The sequence below is a fragment of the Argentina silus genome (assembly GCF_951799395.1).
Source record: "Argentina silus genome assembly, chromosome: 6".
Lineage (NCBI taxonomy): Eukaryota > Metazoa > Chordata > Actinopteri > Argentiniformes > Argentinidae > Argentina > Argentina silus.
The window spans coordinates 13,824,159-13,845,584 of record NC_139660.1 but is presented as its reverse complement, the minus strand read 5'-3'; the positions used below and the strand labels follow the sequence as shown (position 1 = coordinate 13,845,584).

General features: G+C 42.9%; 1 protein-coding gene across 1 annotated transcript in view; it reads right to left on the bottom strand.

Annotated features, from left to right (window-relative positions):
* The window catches only part of ptprsa (protein tyrosine phosphatase receptor type Sa), a 140,193-nt gene that overhangs the window by 52,467 nt on the left and 66,300 nt on the right, over window positions 1-21,426 (bottom strand). Inside the window, exons 6-11 of the mRNA XM_083672439.1 lie at window positions 18,943-18,960; window positions 12,617-12,727; window positions 2,275-2,544; window positions 1,353-1,934; window positions 1,036-1,169; window positions 811-955 (exon numbers count right to left, since the gene is read on the bottom strand). Of these exons, the coding sequence (XP_083528565.1) occupies window positions 811-955; window positions 1,036-1,169; window positions 1,353-1,934; window positions 2,275-2,544; window positions 12,617-12,727; window positions 18,943-18,960 (1,260 nt within the window). The remainder of the gene's footprint in view (window positions 1-810; window positions 956-1,035; window positions 1,170-1,352; window positions 1,935-2,274; window positions 2,545-12,616; window positions 12,728-18,942; window positions 18,961-21,426) is intronic.

Here is a 21,426-nt window from a genome sequence, read left to right as displayed (position 1 = left end):
TGGATGGATTTGCTGTCAGTCCTCTGATTCCTGATTCCTGTCCACCCACATCCCTCACTACCGTCTACACACAGTTCAGCAGAAAGCCATGGCAGTCACTGGGGGATGACATGTTTTGTGTCTCAGTCATGTGGGAGAAAGTGCACTTGCTGTTGACAAAAGAAAAACAAATATGAACAGAAAAGAAAGGAAAATAAAGAAACTGCTGAACTTGTCTGTTCACATTGACTGTTTTCTTGACAATGTGGGATAAACTGCATCATAGTTAGCACCAGTGAAATAACCAAGGTGGAAAATAATTAAATCAAAAGGTAAGAGAGTAGTTAAAAGCCATTGACTTAAAACAGTATGACATTTGAACTTGACCCCTATCCTAGAAACACAATATAATGTGAATGTCATAGTTCATGAGACAAAAATCAAGATAATTGTTATTACATTAAAGTCTTTGGGAGAAATCATCATTTGTCATGTACAAAACGTTAGATGACATTTTTAAGAGCTTCAGGTGCTTAGCTGCAAAAAACTGTATCTGCTTTGAACCTTGAGTATGTCCAAATAAAACACATTCACAGTTCTAAGGTGAGGATTACTTTGATATCAAAGCAATAGTGGAGATGCTATTTTTATTCCTTGGTTAAAACCTGGAGCCAGAAAGCAAATCCATATCCGCACAAAACATCTGCTTGAGTAAAGGTCTCCAAAAGTCACAAACATATTTGTTAAACCCCTGCACCATACAGTAGAATCCCACAAGGCCTCCCACACCCAACACAGAATACAGAAGAGGAGAGCAAAAGGGTTACATACTGGCTTGCAAGGTTTTCTGGTTTATTTCGTTGGTGAAGGCTCCAATGCCTTTGTTGGAAATGGCGGCCAGAGAGAAGTAGTACTCCATGTTTGCTCGCAGACCCTCCACGACGTAAGAGGAAGAGGGACCGAAGGTTTTAGTGACCTGTTGGTAGAAAACAGAGGGAGTGAAGCCATGTTTTTGTCTTTTAAGTTTACTTTAAACACAGGAAAATGACATCTTACCTGGCTACCATAACTGCCCTCCTTATACCGGAGCTCATAGTTGATGATTTCCTTCTCGTAGGCAGGTTCCCAGGTCAGTTCAATGCTTGTGTCAGACACAGCACCAACCTGAAACTTTGTTGGCTGTCCAGGGACTATGACAAACATTGCAAACAGAAATGGAATCAGTGATAATTGCAGTTGACCCCCTAAAAAAAAAAAAATGTAACCTGAAAAGTATTATTTATTTCAACATCATAATGTGTCTAGTCCTGTCATACACCCTAAAAAGAGCCCCAAGATAATGTAGGTAGGAGAGTTAAACCCTGAACCCTAACCTCCTTGAAGAACTTTGACATGGATGGGGTCAGAGAAGGGCCCATCGCCCACAGAGGTGAAGGCCAGGACGCGGATGGTGTAGGTCTCTGATGTCACCAGGCTCTGGATGGTGGTGATGGTGCTGTCCTGAACATTATGGATTTGCCAGAGACTCATGGACTGAGATGGGTCCATGGTGTAGTACACCCGGTACCCTTTGATCTGTCCATTGGGCTCCTCTGGCTCATCCCAGCGCACCATCATTGTGTTTGCGGATATGATCCGGGCCTGGATGTTCCGGGGTGGACTGGCGGGGGCTTGTTCTCCGGTCCTGGTCTCCACCGGCTCGCTGGGGGGGCCCTGGCCAATGGTGTTAAATGCTGAGACACGGATCTCATACTCTGTATTGGGGTAGAGGCCCCCGATGCTGTAGCGTGTGGTGGTGATGCCGTCCATGGTCTCAAACTTGCTGTCGGGAGACTTGGCACGGTACTGGATGATGTAGTGGGACACTGGGTCTGGGTTGCCTGAGTCCCAGGTGATGGTGACACTGGTGGCGGTGGTCTCAGTCACCATGGGTGTGCCTGGGGGCTTGGGCAGGGCTGTGGAAGTAGAGGGGAATGGGGGGATGAAGAGGGACACAACATGACCTACAGTATGTGCTCCTTTCATATTACTAAAGAGTAAACACTGGGCCGCACTCCACACTTTGCATACTGTTGTCACGTTCCAACTTGCCTTAAATATTCATCACCATGATGAGGAGCAAGTTGAAACATGCATCTACACATGATGGTCAATTTGTCAAATAATAACTCTTTTGGGGGGAACCTTTCTTTCTAAAACAGACATTACACTATCATAAAGATGTCATATAGTTACACATCTCATGGTAATATTAGGAGGCAAAGAGAGTGGAAAAACCCTTGTGCCCGTTCTTACACTTGACAGTGATCTGTGCCACCGCCTCGATAATGCCCAGGCTGCTCATGGCCACGCAGGTGTAGTTGGCCGACTCCCGTACGCTGTTGAGCTCCAGAACATTCCGACCCACAGGCATCTCGTCCTCTGGTGTCAGGTCCTCCGAGTTGAGCATCCATTTGACGTAAGGCATGGGTGACCCTACTGCCACACAGGTAATGTTCACACTGCCACCTGGCATGATCTCGTGACTGGTCGGCGGGATGGAGAAGCGAGGGGGCACTCGCCGGACTGGGAAAGGGGACGAGGGAGGGATGAGGAGCAGGGAAGGCAGGAGTCAAAAAAGAGAAAGAGAGGTAACAAGACAGGCCGATGAAAATGGGCCCCTCTAAATGGCATCCTTATAATCTACAGAGAGGATCAACATAGTAAACAAGAACTGAAACTCAACAAAATCTAGGGTTTTCCAAAATGTAAAAAATACAAATAATGTGAAGGAACTAAACTAACAGAACTGCTTCAACAACAATATTGATTGACATTAAAGCAACGATTCATAGCAACAAGGTTCCATTGACCAAAATTTGACCCATCACAGCACAATTAAAGACACAAAAATCTATTATGAGTTTCTCATCTTTGAAACTGAACTGCTGAGGAATATACATCTACAACCTGGAGTCAGAGAATATGACAGAATATATGAGGGAGTATAATAAGGCCATGTGACAGTGCTATCACATAGGGTCACACAGTGAACAGGAACTTCCTGTACTCTCAGCCACTCACAAACCAGGAAGTTGGCCACTAAAGGCTCCTCCCACGACACAGGAAGTGTAGGGCAGTTGAGATCTTGATGTTGCCCATTTCTCTGGTGTCTCCCATAGTAAACTATGGTTATAGAGTCTGGGGCCTCATGCACTTGATTGACAAACAGGCAAGTGGCCTTAGCCCTAACTCTACCTGCTTGATATGGCTAAAGATGAGAAACTTTAATCAGATTTTTGTGGTTTAGGGTAGATCCACTGGACAAAGCCTTTTTAAGATCTGACACGGTTCCATTGATAGATGCAGCTATCAGTTTCACAGACACCATGCATAATAGATCGAGGTAAATAAAGGAATAAATGATAACAAAACCAGATATAAAATTGAGATAAAAATGCATAGAGGAATATAACTGAAGGGTCGCTAGCATGCCCAGACAAAGACGATTAGAGAGGAAAAGAGAAATATAAGATATAGGATAGAGCGCGCAAGGAATAGAGAGAAAGAGAGACAAAGAGAAAGAAGGGAGGGGTGGGAGGAGGGAGGGGGGTAACCCACTTCAATGCTGTGTAAGCTTTTTTTTTTCCAGCCAATGTGACATAATGTGACAGTGGCACATTGTCACATCGCAGTCCTGGCAGAGGTAACACAAAATAAATATAGAGAGGAACAGGTAGTGTGTCTAGAGGAGTACATAAAGAGATAGCTGTAGTAGTTGTAGCTAGAGAGTAACTATCACAGAGAGTAAAAGAGGTCAAGAAACAGAATCAGACCAACAGGAAGTAGTGGAAGAGCTGGAGAAAGGTCAAATGGAATGGAGGTAGAGTTTGAATGTTAAGAGGGAGTTGATAATGTGACTGAGAAGGAGGGGAGAGTTGTGAGGGCAGTAGTTTAGGCATGTGTACTGTAGGTACTGTATGAAAAGTGCATAGCGTGTGTTTGTGTTTGTGTGTGTGTGTGTGTGTGCGCGTATGTATGTAAATAAGGAGCCAGAGACATACACTGTTTATGAGATTATGGGAATCATGCAAGATAGGTCAAGAAAGAGAAGGAGAAGAAGAAAGAGAAGTAAAAAATGATGGACAACATGTAAGGGCTGATTTAGAGATAGACAGACAGACAGGCAGACAGACAGACAGACTGACTGGGAGGACAGAGACAAAGGACCAGGAGACGGGACACGAGGCAGAACAGACCCGAGCAGCAAGACAGCAGACTGAAGGGACATACTGACAGACACTGATGAGCACAGACTGTACATAGAGGGGGGAGGGGCAGGTAGGGGGAGGATAGGAGGAGGGCGGAAGTGGGATAGAGTAAGGAGACTGTGATTCTGACCAAACTCAAGAAAAACATGGCTCAAAGTGGGTTCGAGCTCTCACACTGGGGCTTAAAATCAGAGTCAACTGCCCCCCCAACCCCACCATGTTGTTGACAAAACCAGGGGTGCATTGGGTTAGGGGAAAGACAGGGTCTAGAGGAGGAGTAACATTCAGAAACACCACCATGTCGATCCAAATGGGATTCATTTCATCGTTGTATGGGATAACCTTGACACTTTCACACAAGGGAGAGCACAAATTCAAACTAGATTACACTTCTGTAGAGGGGTTTACCTGTGTGTGTGTGTGTGTGTGTGTGTGTGTGTGTGTGTGTGTGTACCATCATATGCGCACATAATGTAAACAAGGGCTGTGATATATATATATATATATATATATATATATATATGAAATAAACCAAGCTTGAACAATAGAAGATATCCAAAAGATGATCTCTACACATATGGCGACTGTAACAGTCACTGCATGTCCACTATAATTAGGTTGGTCACAGAACAGATGTTGTATCTTGCTTTTAGCGTAAGTGTAAAATGATTAATAATGTATTTATTCACATGACTTGTTCTGATTGGGTCAAGCATGAACGGTGACCTTCTACAGTCTCTGTAGGGCGATAGCCGCATTATCCTTTACACCAACATCAGTGCTCTTCTAAAATACCTTTGAAAAAGTCGATAATTCACTGGCAATGTCAATTACTGTTACTAGCTTAGCCTGTCATAACCTGACCTTGAGGTTCAAGTGGTATATTCAGATTAGGCAACTGTAGTACGGTTACAGCTATTTTCCCTTTAGGGAATATTTTCTGGGTCACTGATTTACAGTCCCTATATCAAAAACATAAAATGATGGCATTCTGTATGTCAAGTTTCACTGTAGACAGTTTTGCATAAGCTATACAATTTTAAGGCATAGAACTAATTGTCTTGACAAAATGGGCGATTTTCTCCAAAATGTTAAGTGGGTGCCAAAAAAGTGGCTATTACAATGCTTGCAAAACTGTGTCATGGGTGTTATAATATCTGTCATGACAGGTCATGACTGAGTGACAGCCAGTTATGGCAACTGATATACCACTGTTTAAGTGGCAGATGATAACATTTTTTGGTTTAACCATATATACTGACACAACAATGCTATCTCTGTTATCATTAGTGACATGGCTTTTTGTCATGGTCATCTGTCCTGTCCTGTTATGGAAAGTATTATGTTGTGCTTTTGATGGCCATTTTGTAGACTTTGAAATGGCACTTCAAAGCCACCGTACAAAGGAAAAATATATAGCCCTATTCTAATTCCCTCCCCAAAAGTGCCTATTGAACAACAAAGGTGAAAGGGCAGCCCATTCCTCACACAGACATGCATGGGTGTGGCTATGGCATGAGTGACATATACAGTCAGGCACCCTTTCTTTGACCAGGCCTGACAAACAGAACCAGTACAATCCAAACATGCCACCCAAGCCCATCCAAGCATGCCATTCCCAACCTAGCATTGTTTGGAACACACACACAAACTCAAAGAAAGGAAATCAAACATAAAATCCATGAAAGAACGTACTGTAGTCTTAACAGCATAGACAATTTCACAGTGTAGGTGTTGCTCTGGGATGTTTATCAATATCACTGCAGGTTTTGGGACATGGGTTTTCTTTCTCTTTTTCCTCAAATCAAAACAAATGACTCAAAGTCCCTTAATTTTACATTTGACTTGTAGGGGTCCAGATACAAACACATACTGAAACATTAGATGGGCCCATTCTTAAAGGGTGACCAATCAGTTCGCATGCTAGAGGCTGTTTTGGTCTTGATGATGCTGATTCAGAGCTTTGGTGGTTGAGTGAATGAGGTTGCACAGAGGAAGATGTAACCTTTCACCTTTGGGCACCTGCACTTCTAAGGTCTCTTTGTTTTAGCTTCTGTAAACCTAAGTCTCCCCCTAGAATAATGGCAAAACACAATCTGCAGTGTTTCAACATTAAAACTATTAGAGACTACGAAATTCAAACTTCTAAATGCATGCACTTTAGTATCTGATACATTCTGATAGGGCAGACTGGCTCCAGAATTTCTGTTTGAAGAGAACATCATTAGTTCAAGACAACACACTGCAGCTTGCTATCAGTATTGAGTGTAGTAAGATAAGCAAAATAATAAGCAGAGAAATTGTAAGATGTATACTGTTACACGCCAACATTTATACCAATGATTCATTTTACTACCCGTAGCTACTGTAGATGTAGTGCTATATGAAATGAGTAATGGATATAGTGGTGTGCACGGTTCTATCATACACCTGGCTCTGTAAGCTCTCATAAGCTGACACAAGTGTTTGATGTGGTGTCTGTGTGTGTGTGTGTGTGTGTGTGGGAGGGGGGGGGAGGGGTCATTCTCTAAGATCCTACCCTTTAGAAATGCACAACCAGCGAAAAACAGAATCCCAATTGCATGGACACGCTCCTCATTCACAAAGACCAGGAGCCCAACCAGCCCATATAGAATAGAGGGGGAAAAATAGACTGCTCATTTGGACTAGTAACAAAACATAATCCTATTTCAAGCCCCAATGTGGAGAGAAAGACAACTCAAAGGTCTTACAGTGGACGAAGGTGAGAAGTAGTCGAGAGAGAACGCCAGAGTACTGCACTAACTCTAAGTGGGCGGTAGGCAACGTGGAGGGAATTGTGCCAAAACCGGAGGTCAGAAGGCGGACATTATCGGCCATTTTGGTGAGGGAGTCTGTCCTGCCCCAAAATGAAGGGGGGGAAGCCAAAATAATGTGCAGCCTTTAGTGTCACCTTGAAGCTGAGATTACACCCTCTTGGTGCCTGAGGACAGGCATGATATGGAGATCCTTTAGTTACACTTGCGGCAGCGATACCTAGGGCATTTACATACAAATCACAGCGGTCGCCCATCTTAACACACCTTGGCTGCGGCAATGCTAAATAGTCACTATGGGTGGCTCCTCAAAATGGAAATTATTACATAAAGGAAACTGACAGGAATCCTGGCAGGGTACCTAATAATGGCAGACAGTGGATTCAGGGGATTTTATAGTGCATCACTTTTCCATTGACTTACAGGTAGAAGACAAGCAGCCAAATGTTATTACAGATTATGTCCTCTCACTGCACACAGCTTGCCGCTGAATATAATTAGTCCGATTGGAAAAATGATGTACAATCATGCCAGATTAAAAGTAGATAAGTAGATTGGGTCAATATGGATGTGTTTCATAGTATACTGGGATCAAGTTGATACAGTGGTTTTGTGATACTGTAGGGCCATCATCTTCAGGACTTCAAGCAAATATATAATAGAAATGGCTGGACTCCACTTTGGCCAGTAGGAAAATAAGGTGTAATCTAGCTTTCTTTCCCAACGTTACACACAAATGCACAGCAGAGACATGCAAGCATATTCAAACCAAAGCAGGCATCATAGTAGGAGGGCAAACATTCACATGCAGTCATCACAGCACACTGTTCCTGCATCATTGACACAATGGATTATGTTTTGCTTAAGATACCAACTGCAGGCCAGTTACACTATAATAATATTGATCTCAAAATGTGTTGGTAAACTGAATTATTCCTCAAGTCTTCTGGGTTTGCTTGTTGAATTTCCTTCAGTAGGATCTCACCACAGGGAGAGGGCAACAATGACCGGGTGGTATTCAAGGCTTTTATTGATACAATAGCTAGTATCTCTCTATCACTAATTTGACTAAAGGTACAGTGGGAACAGACAAACCCTTCATTTGCATCAGAGACGAATCAGGACTCAAAAAGGATGATTAAATACTATACTATTGTCTAATGAACTGTCTCGCTGTACTGAATTGCATTAAGATGGAAGATTTAGTCGGGAATAGTGTCTTGGTTTTATCACTGGGGGGAAGCAAAGGAATGAGCCCCACACATGCTAAGAGCATGACTTCAGAGTGTGGGTTGATTATTGCGAGACATTACTAACCCTCAACTGCAGAGTTGCGGTTCCTCAACCTACGTGTAAAGAGCTTTTGTTAAGGAATGGATGGCTAATATGATGGGTGCTGCTGTACAAGAAAAGGTGCTATCGCCGAGGGGGGAGACTCGGCAGTCATTAACAACATGGACGGATGTGGGAAAGCTCAGGCAATAAAGTCCCAGGAGACATGGAAGAGGCGATGTGTTTCATTATTTATTCTCTCCTGCGTTGGCGAGGATACAGGAAGAAGGGATGACTCTGTGGCGTTCTAAGGCAACCTACATGCTCTGCCCACATGGGCACATATGCACAGAGGAGTGGCTCTCAACTATGCTTCAATTATTTAAGAAGCTATTTTGTTGCAGTTGGAGAGCTACGTGATACTGGACATGCTTACGCATAATCAAGGAGGACCACTTTATAGAGACACAGAGCTCTTGTTGGGTCCAATCCTCATGAGATCAACAAAAATGCAAAATATGTCTGCAGCTCTCAGAGGAGACAGATAAGGGAAGCCTTGAGAGTCTGCTATCTCCTCTGCCTGAATGAGTGATATGCCTGATCGAACAAACTTGTTCAACCTGATGTCATTCCCTTGGCTAAGGCCCGGCTCTTACCCAAAATCTATGTAATGTATTCATAAGGGCTATGGAGCAGTAAAATTTACAGGCAAGTTTACTGCAGCCGGTGGCGTGAGATTTAATACAGATCTGGCTCTGATTCAGCTTAATATCTGCTGTGCAACATTCAGCACACACCAACCGTAACAATTTTACGTCTAAAGCTTCTCAAATGCTGATGGGAAAATAGATTCAGACTCTCAATTTAGACACAAATGAACGAATGGAGCTTGCATTGGTCTGAAATTAATTTAGCACCCTCTCCTTGCCATTAGAGCAGGATTATAGCGCAAACGCTTCAACTACATGCTGCTGTGTATTTGTTTTTGTCCAATTTGAGAACCTTCATTACCCGCCCTGCATCAATCTGAAAGTCAATTCAAACATGCAACGCTGAAAAAGGGATAGAATGAATAATACATCAGTGTTTGATTGAGTCTGCCGACTGCTGAGGGACAGGCAGCCATCAGTCAACAAACCAATCGTGTCTGGTTGCCGCCATTGGAAAATCAAAGCCACCTTTGCAGCTACTAAGGAACTGCATTTGTGACATAGATGTCATTATATTTGCTATTGATCTGCTTTGCACTGTAAAAGGCACTCTGAATGGCTGTGTGAAATCACCACTGAACCCAATCTTGCTCAATCAGGTCTGGGTTTTTCATAATGGATTGCTATACACAAGATGACAGGAACACTGGCTGTATACACACATATTATTTCATTTAGCGTACAAATTCATAATGGGACTCAAGAAGCAGCAGCGTTACTGAGAAAAAAACAAATAACTTAAAACAAATGAACCACAACGAACAAACACATTTTCAACAGAAAGGAAGTTTAGGAATAGAACAAAACAAAAAAAACACCAAACACCAAACACCAAGACACAAAAGGACAAACAAAAAAAAGAAGCCAACTAAGATCTGTGCTAGATAAACAGTGGTAAGGGTAACAGAAGAAAGAGATAATGAAACAAATCGACAAACACAGGAAATGCAGAAAGAAAAGACAACAGCCAAAGTAATTCTGTTCAGGCATGCAAGCGCACTGTAGTTACATTCTCCTATCATGCATCAGGCCCTGTTATTTCCAAGTGCCGGGTTTCCATGACAACAAGTGCAAGAAAGCTTTCAGAGCAGAAGCAATACCAAAGGATGCAAACGAGAAAAGGCCCCACAATGCAAAATTAAAATTAAAGAAACAAAACCCGAGCTAATCGGGTTTGCTTTCATCATTTCTTCTTTTGAATAAAGAGTAAAGAAAATTGTCCATAATTATTTAGCAGTTTTGATTATTGGTTTAGGATTTTTTCAAATTAGTAATGAATTGAGCTTTGTAATAGATCAATATATCTAAAATTGTCAACATGTTTTTGTTAATGTGGGTAAAAAAAGTAAAAAAGAAAAAACACACCAACCTTCTCGAAGCTCTGAGGGATGTAAAGGGGTTGATGCAGAACACAATGACATGAGGAGAAGAGAAAAATAGGGGAAACACAGAGAGAGTAAAAAAGGCCACCTCAAGGCGTTTAGCTGCAGCTACATTTCTCTTTTTAGTTTTTCTCCTGTGTTTCTGCTATCAGTGACATCCGTCTTTAAGAAACTTGCCTGTCCCCTTAAAATAAGCTTTGACCCAAAACAATCAGATTCACCCCAGTGGCTGCGCTGTCGCCTGTTAGAAAAAGTGGGCCGCCACTGGAGTCAAATCAAGCGTACCATCATTATCAAAATTCACAAGCTCCTTAGCCACCTAGAGAGCTCCCATGGTGGCCGAATATGCTTTCGTTAGAGAAGAAAACAAAGTAAAGAGAAAAAAAAGAAAACTAAAGAAACAACCCAAGATAAAAAAAGAAAATAACCAATAGAAGGACATTTTGTGCTGAAATTAGTAGCTACAGTTCAAGATGTGAACTTACAGGTTATCATAAATGAACCAAAAAGTAATACTTTGACATTAGTTTCATTTTGGAATTGGTCTCATTCCCCCTCATCGAAAGCATGACAGTAAACAAATACATAGAAGACACTGTTTCTTGAGTTCATCCCTACTGTAGCTGCTAATTTCAAGTGCTATTTGCTTTGTGAACAAAACATAGTCAACATCAAATATTATAATTGATTGACAAATCAAACCAAAAAGAGACTTGAGACAAGAGTTGACACAGTTGGATACAGCTAGGGGTCTTCCATAGTGCCCATTCTGGTCTTTTTAAGAAAGTGTTGCTGTTGCTTATGGGGTATCACTGAAATTGTTGAATCTATAGTATAGTCTGAGGACCCACACACATTTAGGCTACTCTGAATACTGTATAGAACTATTGGCATTCAAACTGTACATTTAGAAAATGTTCTCAATAACTATTATTTTATTACATCAGTGGTACTCTTACATTTAATTGCTATGAGTCTCTTACTCTGCCACACAAGACGTGAGCATGGTGGTTAGCTGCTTGACTCTGAGTGCCACAGCTAGCAGAAGTGGTAACATTAGGATTTACTCCCTGGCAAGCAGCAGCTTCTTAGGGTATGATAATAACAACAATCATAATGAAAAGATAGCTCCCTGACCCATTTTATAATGCAAGACCAGTGAATTATTTATTGGGAGCAACACTATTTGGTCCACAGCGGGTACAAACTTAGGAGATACTGTACAAGGCATCTTTTTTCATATGCACAAAATAAATAATACATGCCTAAAATGCATCTGCCTCAATTTATTAAGGCTGCCTCACTGGGGATTCATTGTCTTTTAGCATTAGTGGTAGGGAATAACTTTTGTCTCCATCGTCAGTTTTGTAAAGAAATAAAATGCTCCCTCAGATTAATTGTTTTTCGTATCTTCACAATTTCAGAACATCCTACCAAAATTATTACTGACTTAAGACATTCCCCCAAAATAGTGATGAGGGAATTCTATAGATGTATGCTTCATACAAAGCACTGAACGAAAAAAGAACAAGTATGAAGAACACATTTGAATATATTGTGGGAAGCATTGCCTTTTCTTAATTTAACCACAGTTCAAACCTTTTTTTCCCGATCTGGAGAAGAAGGTGTTGACATTTTGATTGGTTTGCACTACGCTTTGCCACCCAATCAAAATCAAACTTACCGTCATGTTCCTGTGCCTGAAAACTTAATAAAAAATAATGCCTTGGAGACTTATTTTGGGTCCATTACTTTGAAAATGATTTGGCTGTTTTATAGTCCATACATTTGGCTTTTTTTTTTCTTTTTTTTTTTTTACTATGGCCTCACATCTCTACTGTATAAATGACCACAAACTCTGTGGCATGAGAAATTATTAGTTATATCTTTCTTCAGAGTAAGGTATGTGGGGCTCTCAGAAAGGGACATACCAGTATTCAAGAACACCAATTACATAACAGAGAGGAGGAGTTAGTTGGTAGGGTACAGTTATACACTCTCTCCACCTTAAATACAAATCAAATTAAGTATCAATATGAATGTCATAAGGATTATACTAGTACGTAAATTTTTCAACACTTTTGCCCACCATGGACACCATTGGGACTGAAGGCAGGCATTTGTTAAGATTAATTTCCTAATGGACTTTAAGATGAGCTGCACTGTAGCAGACATTTGTCAAGAGGAGTGGATGGTTTTCAGCGCTCCGGGGCCTTGTTGCACCCTACCTCGCACATATAGGTTAGCAGGGGACGAGTAGCGCACGCCTTCCACATTAGACGCCACGCACTCATACTTCCCCTGGTCCGTTTCCTCGCTGTTCTCGATCTGCAGGGCACCTGAGAAAGACAACAAACCAACAACACCAAAGAGAGAGAGAGAGAGAGAGAAAGAGGAGGAAAAGAAATTATTAGCAATTCCATAGTGACAGGAGAGTCAGAAACCTTTGTTATGGAGAGAATACAATTCTCAGGGCCGTTTCATTGAAAATGGGTCCTTCCTAATGCACACTGCTCTGACAAGCAGTGTTCCATTCTAGCCCCACTACCCACAGAAAAAATATAATTAAATAAATAAAGGCGTGAACTGAATAAGTCAAACTACATTTGCCATTAAATGTGGATGGATGAATCCATGTACAACATGTTCTTCTACTCAAACACTCATGAGTGCAAACGGTATCAGTGGCATGATAGACCCTATGTACTGTAGTTGTTGAGATGGTTGATAGACTGCCCTTTATTTAGCACTCACAGGGGGAGTGGCGGTCCTGGAAAACCTTCCAGACATATGATTCATCAGTTCATGTTCAAACGAGCAACATGCTAAAGTGCTGTGTAGCACAGCAATCTACCCGCTGCGGTCCCATACAGTAAATAATTGCTAACAGTGAGATAACTGTACAAGAGGCACTTTGTACTTAGAACAGGAGAAACAACCTCCATCCATGTTCTGACATCAGTCTGCGTCGCACCGACGAGTGAGACCAGCACATGTTGGAATGATAAACAACTTTCGAGAACGGAACTTGCTTGTTAGCTTACTCTACCCATCTGGTCCTTATGAGGCCAAATGGGGCTAGGGGCGTGGTTTAGAGCAAGGGTGGGATATTCTTATCAACCATGTGCTTTAGTTAGGCTAGCGAACCTGGTGGGTGGCAAGCATAATCCAAGTTAGCTCGGTGTAAGTATGCAATAGAATCGATTTTGAATAGTAAGCCTTGGCAGGAACCACTGTTGAAAAAAGCGTAGAATGGGTTTCAGATAATTTCTCGATAATATGTGGTCCATGTGTGGCGGTTCCTAATGATATTATTAGAGCTTCTGCCTGATGTGGCCTTCAGACAGATCGGCGTCCCTGCCTCCCTGGCAACCACAGCTTGCTCTTTAGCATGTAAATACGGCACTGCCTATGCTCCTTTGCCACTTAGCCCCTTACTCACAGGCGCAAAACATGGCTTTACCAAGACTAACATGCTTAAGTACACAATGCCTTCTTCAGTGGCAAAGAATTAGACGTTCTGACTGTCTGCCTTAGTGTACATGTGATATCTAGCTCAGTTTCCATGCAAAGAAAAATAGACCTAAAAACGAGATGGATTTCAAATGGTTTACTTTCTCTTTCCTTCCCTCTAACGCCTCAGATCATCCTGGCCCCAATAGGGAGTCCTATCTGGCATGGGGCACACGTATCGCAAAATTAAACCATCTACCTGCAGAACGCAGGTGGTGTTTTTTTCGGCGTGTGAGGGGGACCTGATTTGGATCTGTTTGATGTGGGTTTGGCACAGCCAGTGCCAGCGCCTCGGCAGGTGGGCTGGAGCGTGCTCAGAGGCCTCCTCGGTTGGATGGCCGGTAGGCCGGTGAATAAGGACCGTGTGAAGTCGGACTCTGGGTAGCAGACAGTTCCAGAAAACTCACTGCCTGAGCCAAATGCTGAAATCTACAGCTGATTGAAGAATCGTTAATACCCCATAAACTATAGTGATAAATAAACCATAGAGATGGGGTGATAGAGACCAAGCCCTTTTTTTCCTTCCTGTGATGAAAAGTATTTGGCCTTTCTAGCCATTTGTCTTTTTATTTATTTATTTTGAGAGCTCTTGTTCTAGTTGAAATCCTACTATAAGTAGCATGTATATGAAATATCTCTGCAGACTTATACTGTACTGTACATGTCACCTTTCTCTTGCACAAAAAATCTAACAAACAATAACATTTGAGAGTTAAACCTCACCAATGCAATGAGAGAATCTTGAGATGACACACAAACAGCCAAACCAAATTAATTATACGCTAATTAAAACCCACTAGAGGATGCTTGTTTAAGTTTCACAGTTGAGGAGAGACTTTGAGTGAGTGCATGTTTTATCTGTGCCTCACTATTTTAGGTATGACTCCTCACTAGGCAGTATCAGCTGATTCTGGAGTCCCCACTGACTTCATTACATATTTGCAGCCATTATTTCAAAGTGCAGCTGCGAAGAACACAGAGAGTCCTTTAGCTGGGAAGAAGAGTGAAATCTCTACTTTATTCTATTTCAAGTTGCTTTTCCCCCTCTATCTGTCAGTCTCTTTATCATCAAATTGCTCCCTGGAATGGAGCTGAAAATAAGTAATTAATGGTTTTCCATTGCATTTGCACTATATATTTCCCATCCTTTCTTTTTTCCTCTTTTTTTGTTGTGCACGTTTGCTTGAATTGTGCTTCCTTTGTCACAGAACATTGTTGCATACAATGGATATGACTTCAATATAAACCATTTTGTATTAGTTTCACTGTGCTCACGCAAGTCTTTCCCTCTCATCCTCTATCAAATACATGACTAATTCTTTCTTTCTGACCATGCAGTCCCTAGCCAACTGAGGCTACCGTATTTAAAGACATCAGCCCCTGAAGCGCTTTTAACATGCTGGAATCCAAACAAAATGTCTTTGATGTTCCTACTCCTCTCCCCTCCCCAGCATATATACCCCTCTCAAAAGCCCTTCCACCAACTCTCCCACTCCCTTTCCCCTCATTTCTCTCAGTTTTTAATGACTATTCTCCATGTATTTTGCATAATTGCACTCCCTGTACCCTGGGCAGCGTGTGACTTGCCGGAGCATGCATTGCCATTGGCATTACTTGCTGTTTTTGACAAAAAAGACAAGGAAATAATAAACGCAAGAAATTATCTTGTGCTGTCAAGTCACAGTGTGCACAAAGCTTCACATGGCCACACAACACGGCTAACAGATAGACCTGCTGTAAGTCTTTAAGATAAATGGCAATTTACAGCAACACAGGCACAGCAACTATCGGCCTTGTTGCACAGACCCTATCCAGCTGTGAAGTCTTATCACAAGCACAGCAGCAATAATAATAACAAATTCTTCATTTTGATCTCATTAGTGAAAAGCTTGCCTTTAAATGGCCAGGTTTATGACAGATGAATCATGTTATAAGACATGACAAAACATGAACCTGCTAGTTCGACATTGGACAACTAGTTAAAATCTTACAACACTATAGACAGTGAGATTCTGTATGCAGATGCATGGCTTGGTAGTATTACAATAACTGGTCTGGGAGCCCCCCTAAGAGGGGGGCTCCCATCCAAAAAAAGAAAATAAGAAAAAAAGCCAGGCTCATCCCCCAGCCTCAACCCCCCCAACCTCCCCAACCCCAACCTCCACGCCACTTGTCCAGCAGAGAGGCGATGGGGGTCTTGGGCAAGTCAAAGTCAGCCATGACAGCTGCCTTGGTTAACAGTCTAAGTAGGGCTGCTCTGATTGAGAGAGTGTCAAGGCACCCAGGTGTGATAATGAGAGGCCTGCCTGGGCGTGTGCTGTACAAACACACACTGGCTATTAGAAATGGGTTGTGATGACGAAGGAGGGAGAGAGAGAGGGTGAGGAGAGAGAAAGAGAGAGAGAGATGCTGGTTGGGGGGAAAGACAGAGATGGGGGGAAGGGGCTGGGAGGGGGCTGGCATGGATGATTAATTTCAGAGAGTGCCCGTGGCCACAGGCTGCCCACCCCATTGCCGCCGTGCACAGGCTTGGCCATGTGTGCCACCCCCAGTCCCATTTGTGTAATTCAATTAGTGTACGCTGGCAGGCCCTGATTGATTTGCTTAGTAGATCAACAAGATGGTTGGCCAGGGTTCTCTCTACTTGCAAGGTTTGTCCAGGCCTGATGGTGGAGCAGCACACTCCTTTTTTCTATCCATACAGTACATGCTCACTCCTTTTTCTCCTCTCCTTCTCTCTTCAATCCACATTTCCTCTCCTATTCCCTCTTCTTCCTCCATTCCCATCATGCTCTTTCAAATCATGCTCTTCACATGGTGTCTCTATATTTATTTAAAATGGCATCATTGCATAGCCAATTCTAAACAACCAAAACAAAGTCCATTTCTACAAAATAAAGGGTACGAAAAGGGCAAGATAGAGACAGAACGGTCTGTTAAAAAAACAAACACGGTCGACAGGTGACAGCCATGCCACTATCTAGTGTCCCCTCTCTACCCCTGTCACACAGGCACGCTCCGGCGCCACCCCAAGGTCGTTAGATGTGAGCACACCGGCATGGGGCCCCAGACGCGATGCCATTGTTGTCACCGTCCATCTGGTGGCTTGTAACGCTCTCATAAAAACCTGTAATGAACCAGGTGGGGAGTCCAGACTCCACACTAGCCTTCCTCTAGGGCCTGTTCTCAGTTCAGTCTTGCATGGCCACAGTGCTAACAGTTTTGTACTGTATCAGGTTTGGGGTGATGTTAACTCGATCATGTTAGCTCATTGATTGATCGGTTGTGTCTTAGAGGGGCATAATGGCCAGCGGAGGTATCCAGGTTGCCCCTTCACAAGTCAAAACAGGTGGTGTGTATCCCCTCCCCACCCCTGCCTCTCTCCTCGGTGCTTCCTAGTTCCCAACCCATTTCTCTTTGATGTCCCCACCCTATACAAACAAACCACCGGTGTCCCTGTAAATCACCAGAGGGGACATCCCTACCACCACCCCTGCCCTCTAGTTCAGCTCTCTGGGACTTGATACATAGCTCCCACATCCCAAGCTACTGTAGTGGGGAGAAATCTCCTTTGTGGATCGCTAATCTCATTATGCAAATGAAAGTTCATAAGTCACGCTCGCTTATGTTCGCCGGAATATGATTTATGGGATCTTTTTGCAAATAGAGACAGTTTTTGCAGGGTGCGAGCAAAGGCTCTGCTCGTGCTGTTTGAGGGTTTCTCCTTGATGCACTAAGCATCATACTGAAATTTGTATACACCATGTATTTTCTTATAGATTCTTGAGATTCTTATACATACACTTCTACTGTGTATGTAGGCTTTGTCTGGTATGATAATGAAAATGTATGGTGAGAAATGTGGTGTAAGATCTTCATGTCATCATGAGCAGAAAGAAATCTACTAATACTTCAAAATAAATAAATAAATTGAAACTGTGTTGATCATAATGACATCCTTCCCAAACCCCCTATCCCCTAAGTATGATGAAAAATATTCACAGACAAATGGGATGTTTACCTACCTTCTCAACCTATAAAAGAAGTCATTTTATTCCAAACACACCATACAACACTACTTCAAAGCAGGACACTAAAATATTCACTGTTGTAAGAAATAAGCAAGTGTGTACAGGGCAGATTATCAAGAATGAGGAGAGGGAGAGGAACGATTATGTATGACTTTGACCTATTCAAGTCACTGGGGCCACGGTGGAAACAATTCTCCCTGATTCCCTGTATTCCATTCAGCCTTGACATCCTCATCCTGTCCTTATATCAATTGTTTGTTGAAGATGTTGTGAATGCAGCTGCCACAGCCAGTTTCAAGACTTCCATTGTATATTCCCATCCTCAACAATATCTTAAAGCTGCACCATACAGCAGCAACGGGAAGGAAATCAAAGATAATTTATGCAAGTTTCTATGACATTCCGGGGAGCGTCTCCTCCTGCCAGGATTCATAAAGAGGAGGCGACGGGGCGGAACATTAACATACATAATGTGGCCATTGCACTCGCAGCCACCACCGTCAAGGCAGCAGGAGAGGATATCAAGGCAGAGAGAGGGAGGGCTGCTGGACAGTTTAGACAGTATTCAGTAGGCCAGTGAGATCAAGAACCCCCCCCCCCTCCCCCTCCCCACACACACACACATCTCCAAACATTTGAAATGTCAGAGGCAAAACCAAACAAACCACCCCCATAAGCCCAACGTTCACCCCCATCGCTCTTCTCCTCACCACAACCAACCCTCCACCAGATTTGAACTGCTGGGTTATTTCCACATTGAGGGGATGAACAAACACAGAACACACACATTGAACAATTGTACGCCAAGGATGGAATGAAACACACAAAGGGGAAAAACACGCACACATAAGACACAGAGGACACAAGATGAATGTTAGCTGGAGATAGAAAAGGTTGATTCTTTTGACGAAAAGGAGCTCATTTTTTCCCAGTTTAATCATCTCATTTAAATAGGTTGGGTTAAGTCTGGTTAGATAGGTTAAGGTTCAGTTTTGTGGTTAGTGTCTTACCTCGGATCGGGGTACCCTCTGGAAGAGATACAAATGAAGAGACAAGAGTTTAGTTCAAGATTAATGTTATTTGTTGGTGAATGGACCTTTGAATGTCCATGATAATTGGACTTTCATTATCAAACTGTTCAGAGAGGTCTTATTAATGGGACCTCTTCATCGAACTTTAAAGACCTCCCACTGCTGGTTTTGCAAAGGAACAGGAACATTATATGGTTGGCACACTCTTGGTGCTTTACCTTATCTCCTCCCTCTCTCTCTCCTCTTCAGACATATTAAGGGGAAACACAATGCATCGCCTGAGCTGGAGAATCTTGGGGTCTTGGCGCATGTGTTTTATCATTGCCACTATTCCCACTGATAAGCGAGTCAAAAGAGGATTGGCCTTAAGTCGACGTGCCTGCTACAATGACATAAGCCTCCCCCCAGCCAATTGACCTCGGTTGGCGAAGCCAAATAGTTGGGGCTCTTTGGCTGGGCAGAGGGAGGGATGGGGCCCAGGCCCCCCAGGTCCTCTTGGGATGGGGATCCAGTAGGGGCTAGCCTTCCTCCTCCTCCTCCAGTGTTTTTTATGGCTTTCTCTCCTCCTCTTGTCATTGCCATTCTTGTTCTCTCTCATTTTTCTCAGACTATCCCTTCCTCTGATGCATCTCTTTTCCTGAGTGCCTCTCTTGCCACTCCCTCCTGTTTCTCTCTCTCTCTCCCCCTGCCTCCCTCCCACTCTCTCTTTCTGGATGACTCACACCAGACTGACAGTGCTGTGCCCTCGGCTACCCCCAGAGAGGGCCACCAGGGCGGCGCCAGCCCAGTGGAGGTGCCCTACTTAGCACAGGGCCTGCAGGCACACAGCTCAGGTCAAAGGTTAATGTGGCCTGTTGTGGCTGACACTACAGCCCTAGCCTGTATGCAAGTGTGACTACAGGGAGCTGGACCACAGAAACAAAAGTATTCTTGCTAATATATTCAATATCTATATAACTATCTTTTCATAATGGCTTCTGTTTTGGTCTATAGTTCCTGCCCTGAGTACAGGGAGCTCCTTTGTCGGCCAACAGTGGTGAGGTGAATGTAGAGGTAGATGTTTTGCCTGGTTCTCGATTCTCTGTGGATGTCATAGACCTGTCTTCTACACAGGGTATGTATTAAGGCTGATTTTACGCCTAAAAAGATTTCTGTGTATGTCTCTCTCACATCTCTCTTGAGCTGTTCTTTTGTATGCCTGATAATGGTGTGGGACCATTTTGTATATTTGTGGAGAAATATCCTTTCAAATGTGGGTATCAATTTGTATGCTTTCAAACAGTACCGAAAACCATTATAGCCCAGCCAATGATTTATCAGAGCCCCATAGTATCGACTCCTATTCTACTCAAACTTAAAAATGACAATAGCACGACAACCTTTTTGTGTGTATGGATTCTGAGGCTGAATTGCAGTTTCCTCGAAAACCAGGCAAATGATTTTTTAATCTTTCATCGTTGTTCATCTTTTTAAAATAACATAACCGAGATATCCAACAATACAAAAAAGGGAAGAGGGTTTGGGACTGTTAAGTTGTTAGAGTTAGAGTTTTAGGGTACCAAGAAGCGGTCATTGCTTTTTTCCTCCGATGGAGTTGGAATATTTTAGTTAGGAGTAAGGGGTTACTAGTTAAGGTTAGGGTGAGGTTAGGTTAAGGTTAAAGGTTAGGTTAAGGTTAATAAAGCAGGTTTGTAAAGCAAGGGGTTTCATCTGTGGATCCTGAGAGGACTGGATGCCAAAAGAGGGTTAGGGAGGGAGATTTAATAAATGAGTGTGACAAAAATTAGGAGTTGTGAAGTTCAAAGCCATTGATTCCACAAAAAAAACTAAGGAAAGGAAACTTTGCTGATAGACTCATTGGAATTTCTGATTTCATTATTTTCCAAAGGGTAAAAAGGGGAGCAGCAGAGGAAAAGGGAACAAAGAGATTAAAAGTGACATTGATCCTCCTCTTAAACAATAATACCTTGAAAATACTGTCTCCTAAAACAAGGGAAAATACTACATTTTGAAACTGTCTATTGATATTCTACCACTGCTATTCATAGTCAGGTGGGCTCTGTAGTAGATCTCTAGATTTGGCTTGAAGACAATGGAGAGAGTATTGTGTGCTCAGATTAGAGACCGATCCACCTGTATTACAGTACAGACAGGCAGTTCATAAACTCCATAATTCCAAGGTCTGGGGGTAACCGTGGGTAGATCGGTTTAGGATGAGAGTGACCCAAATGTACCTCCATGGCCAATGACCTTCTGCATTGTAGCCTGCAGTGTGTCATCATTTAGTCTGCATAATATTCCCAACCATTTCTGTAAAAATCTGTCTGTATGTGAATAAAAAGGGTGGTTGTGGATGTGGGCTATCCAGAGGCCAGGCCAATCTGGCTAGAGAGACTGTGCCCATCTGGGTCTGGGTGGTGGGCCAAGTGCCAGGGTTCCACCCCCCCCTGGATGGTTGGCTGA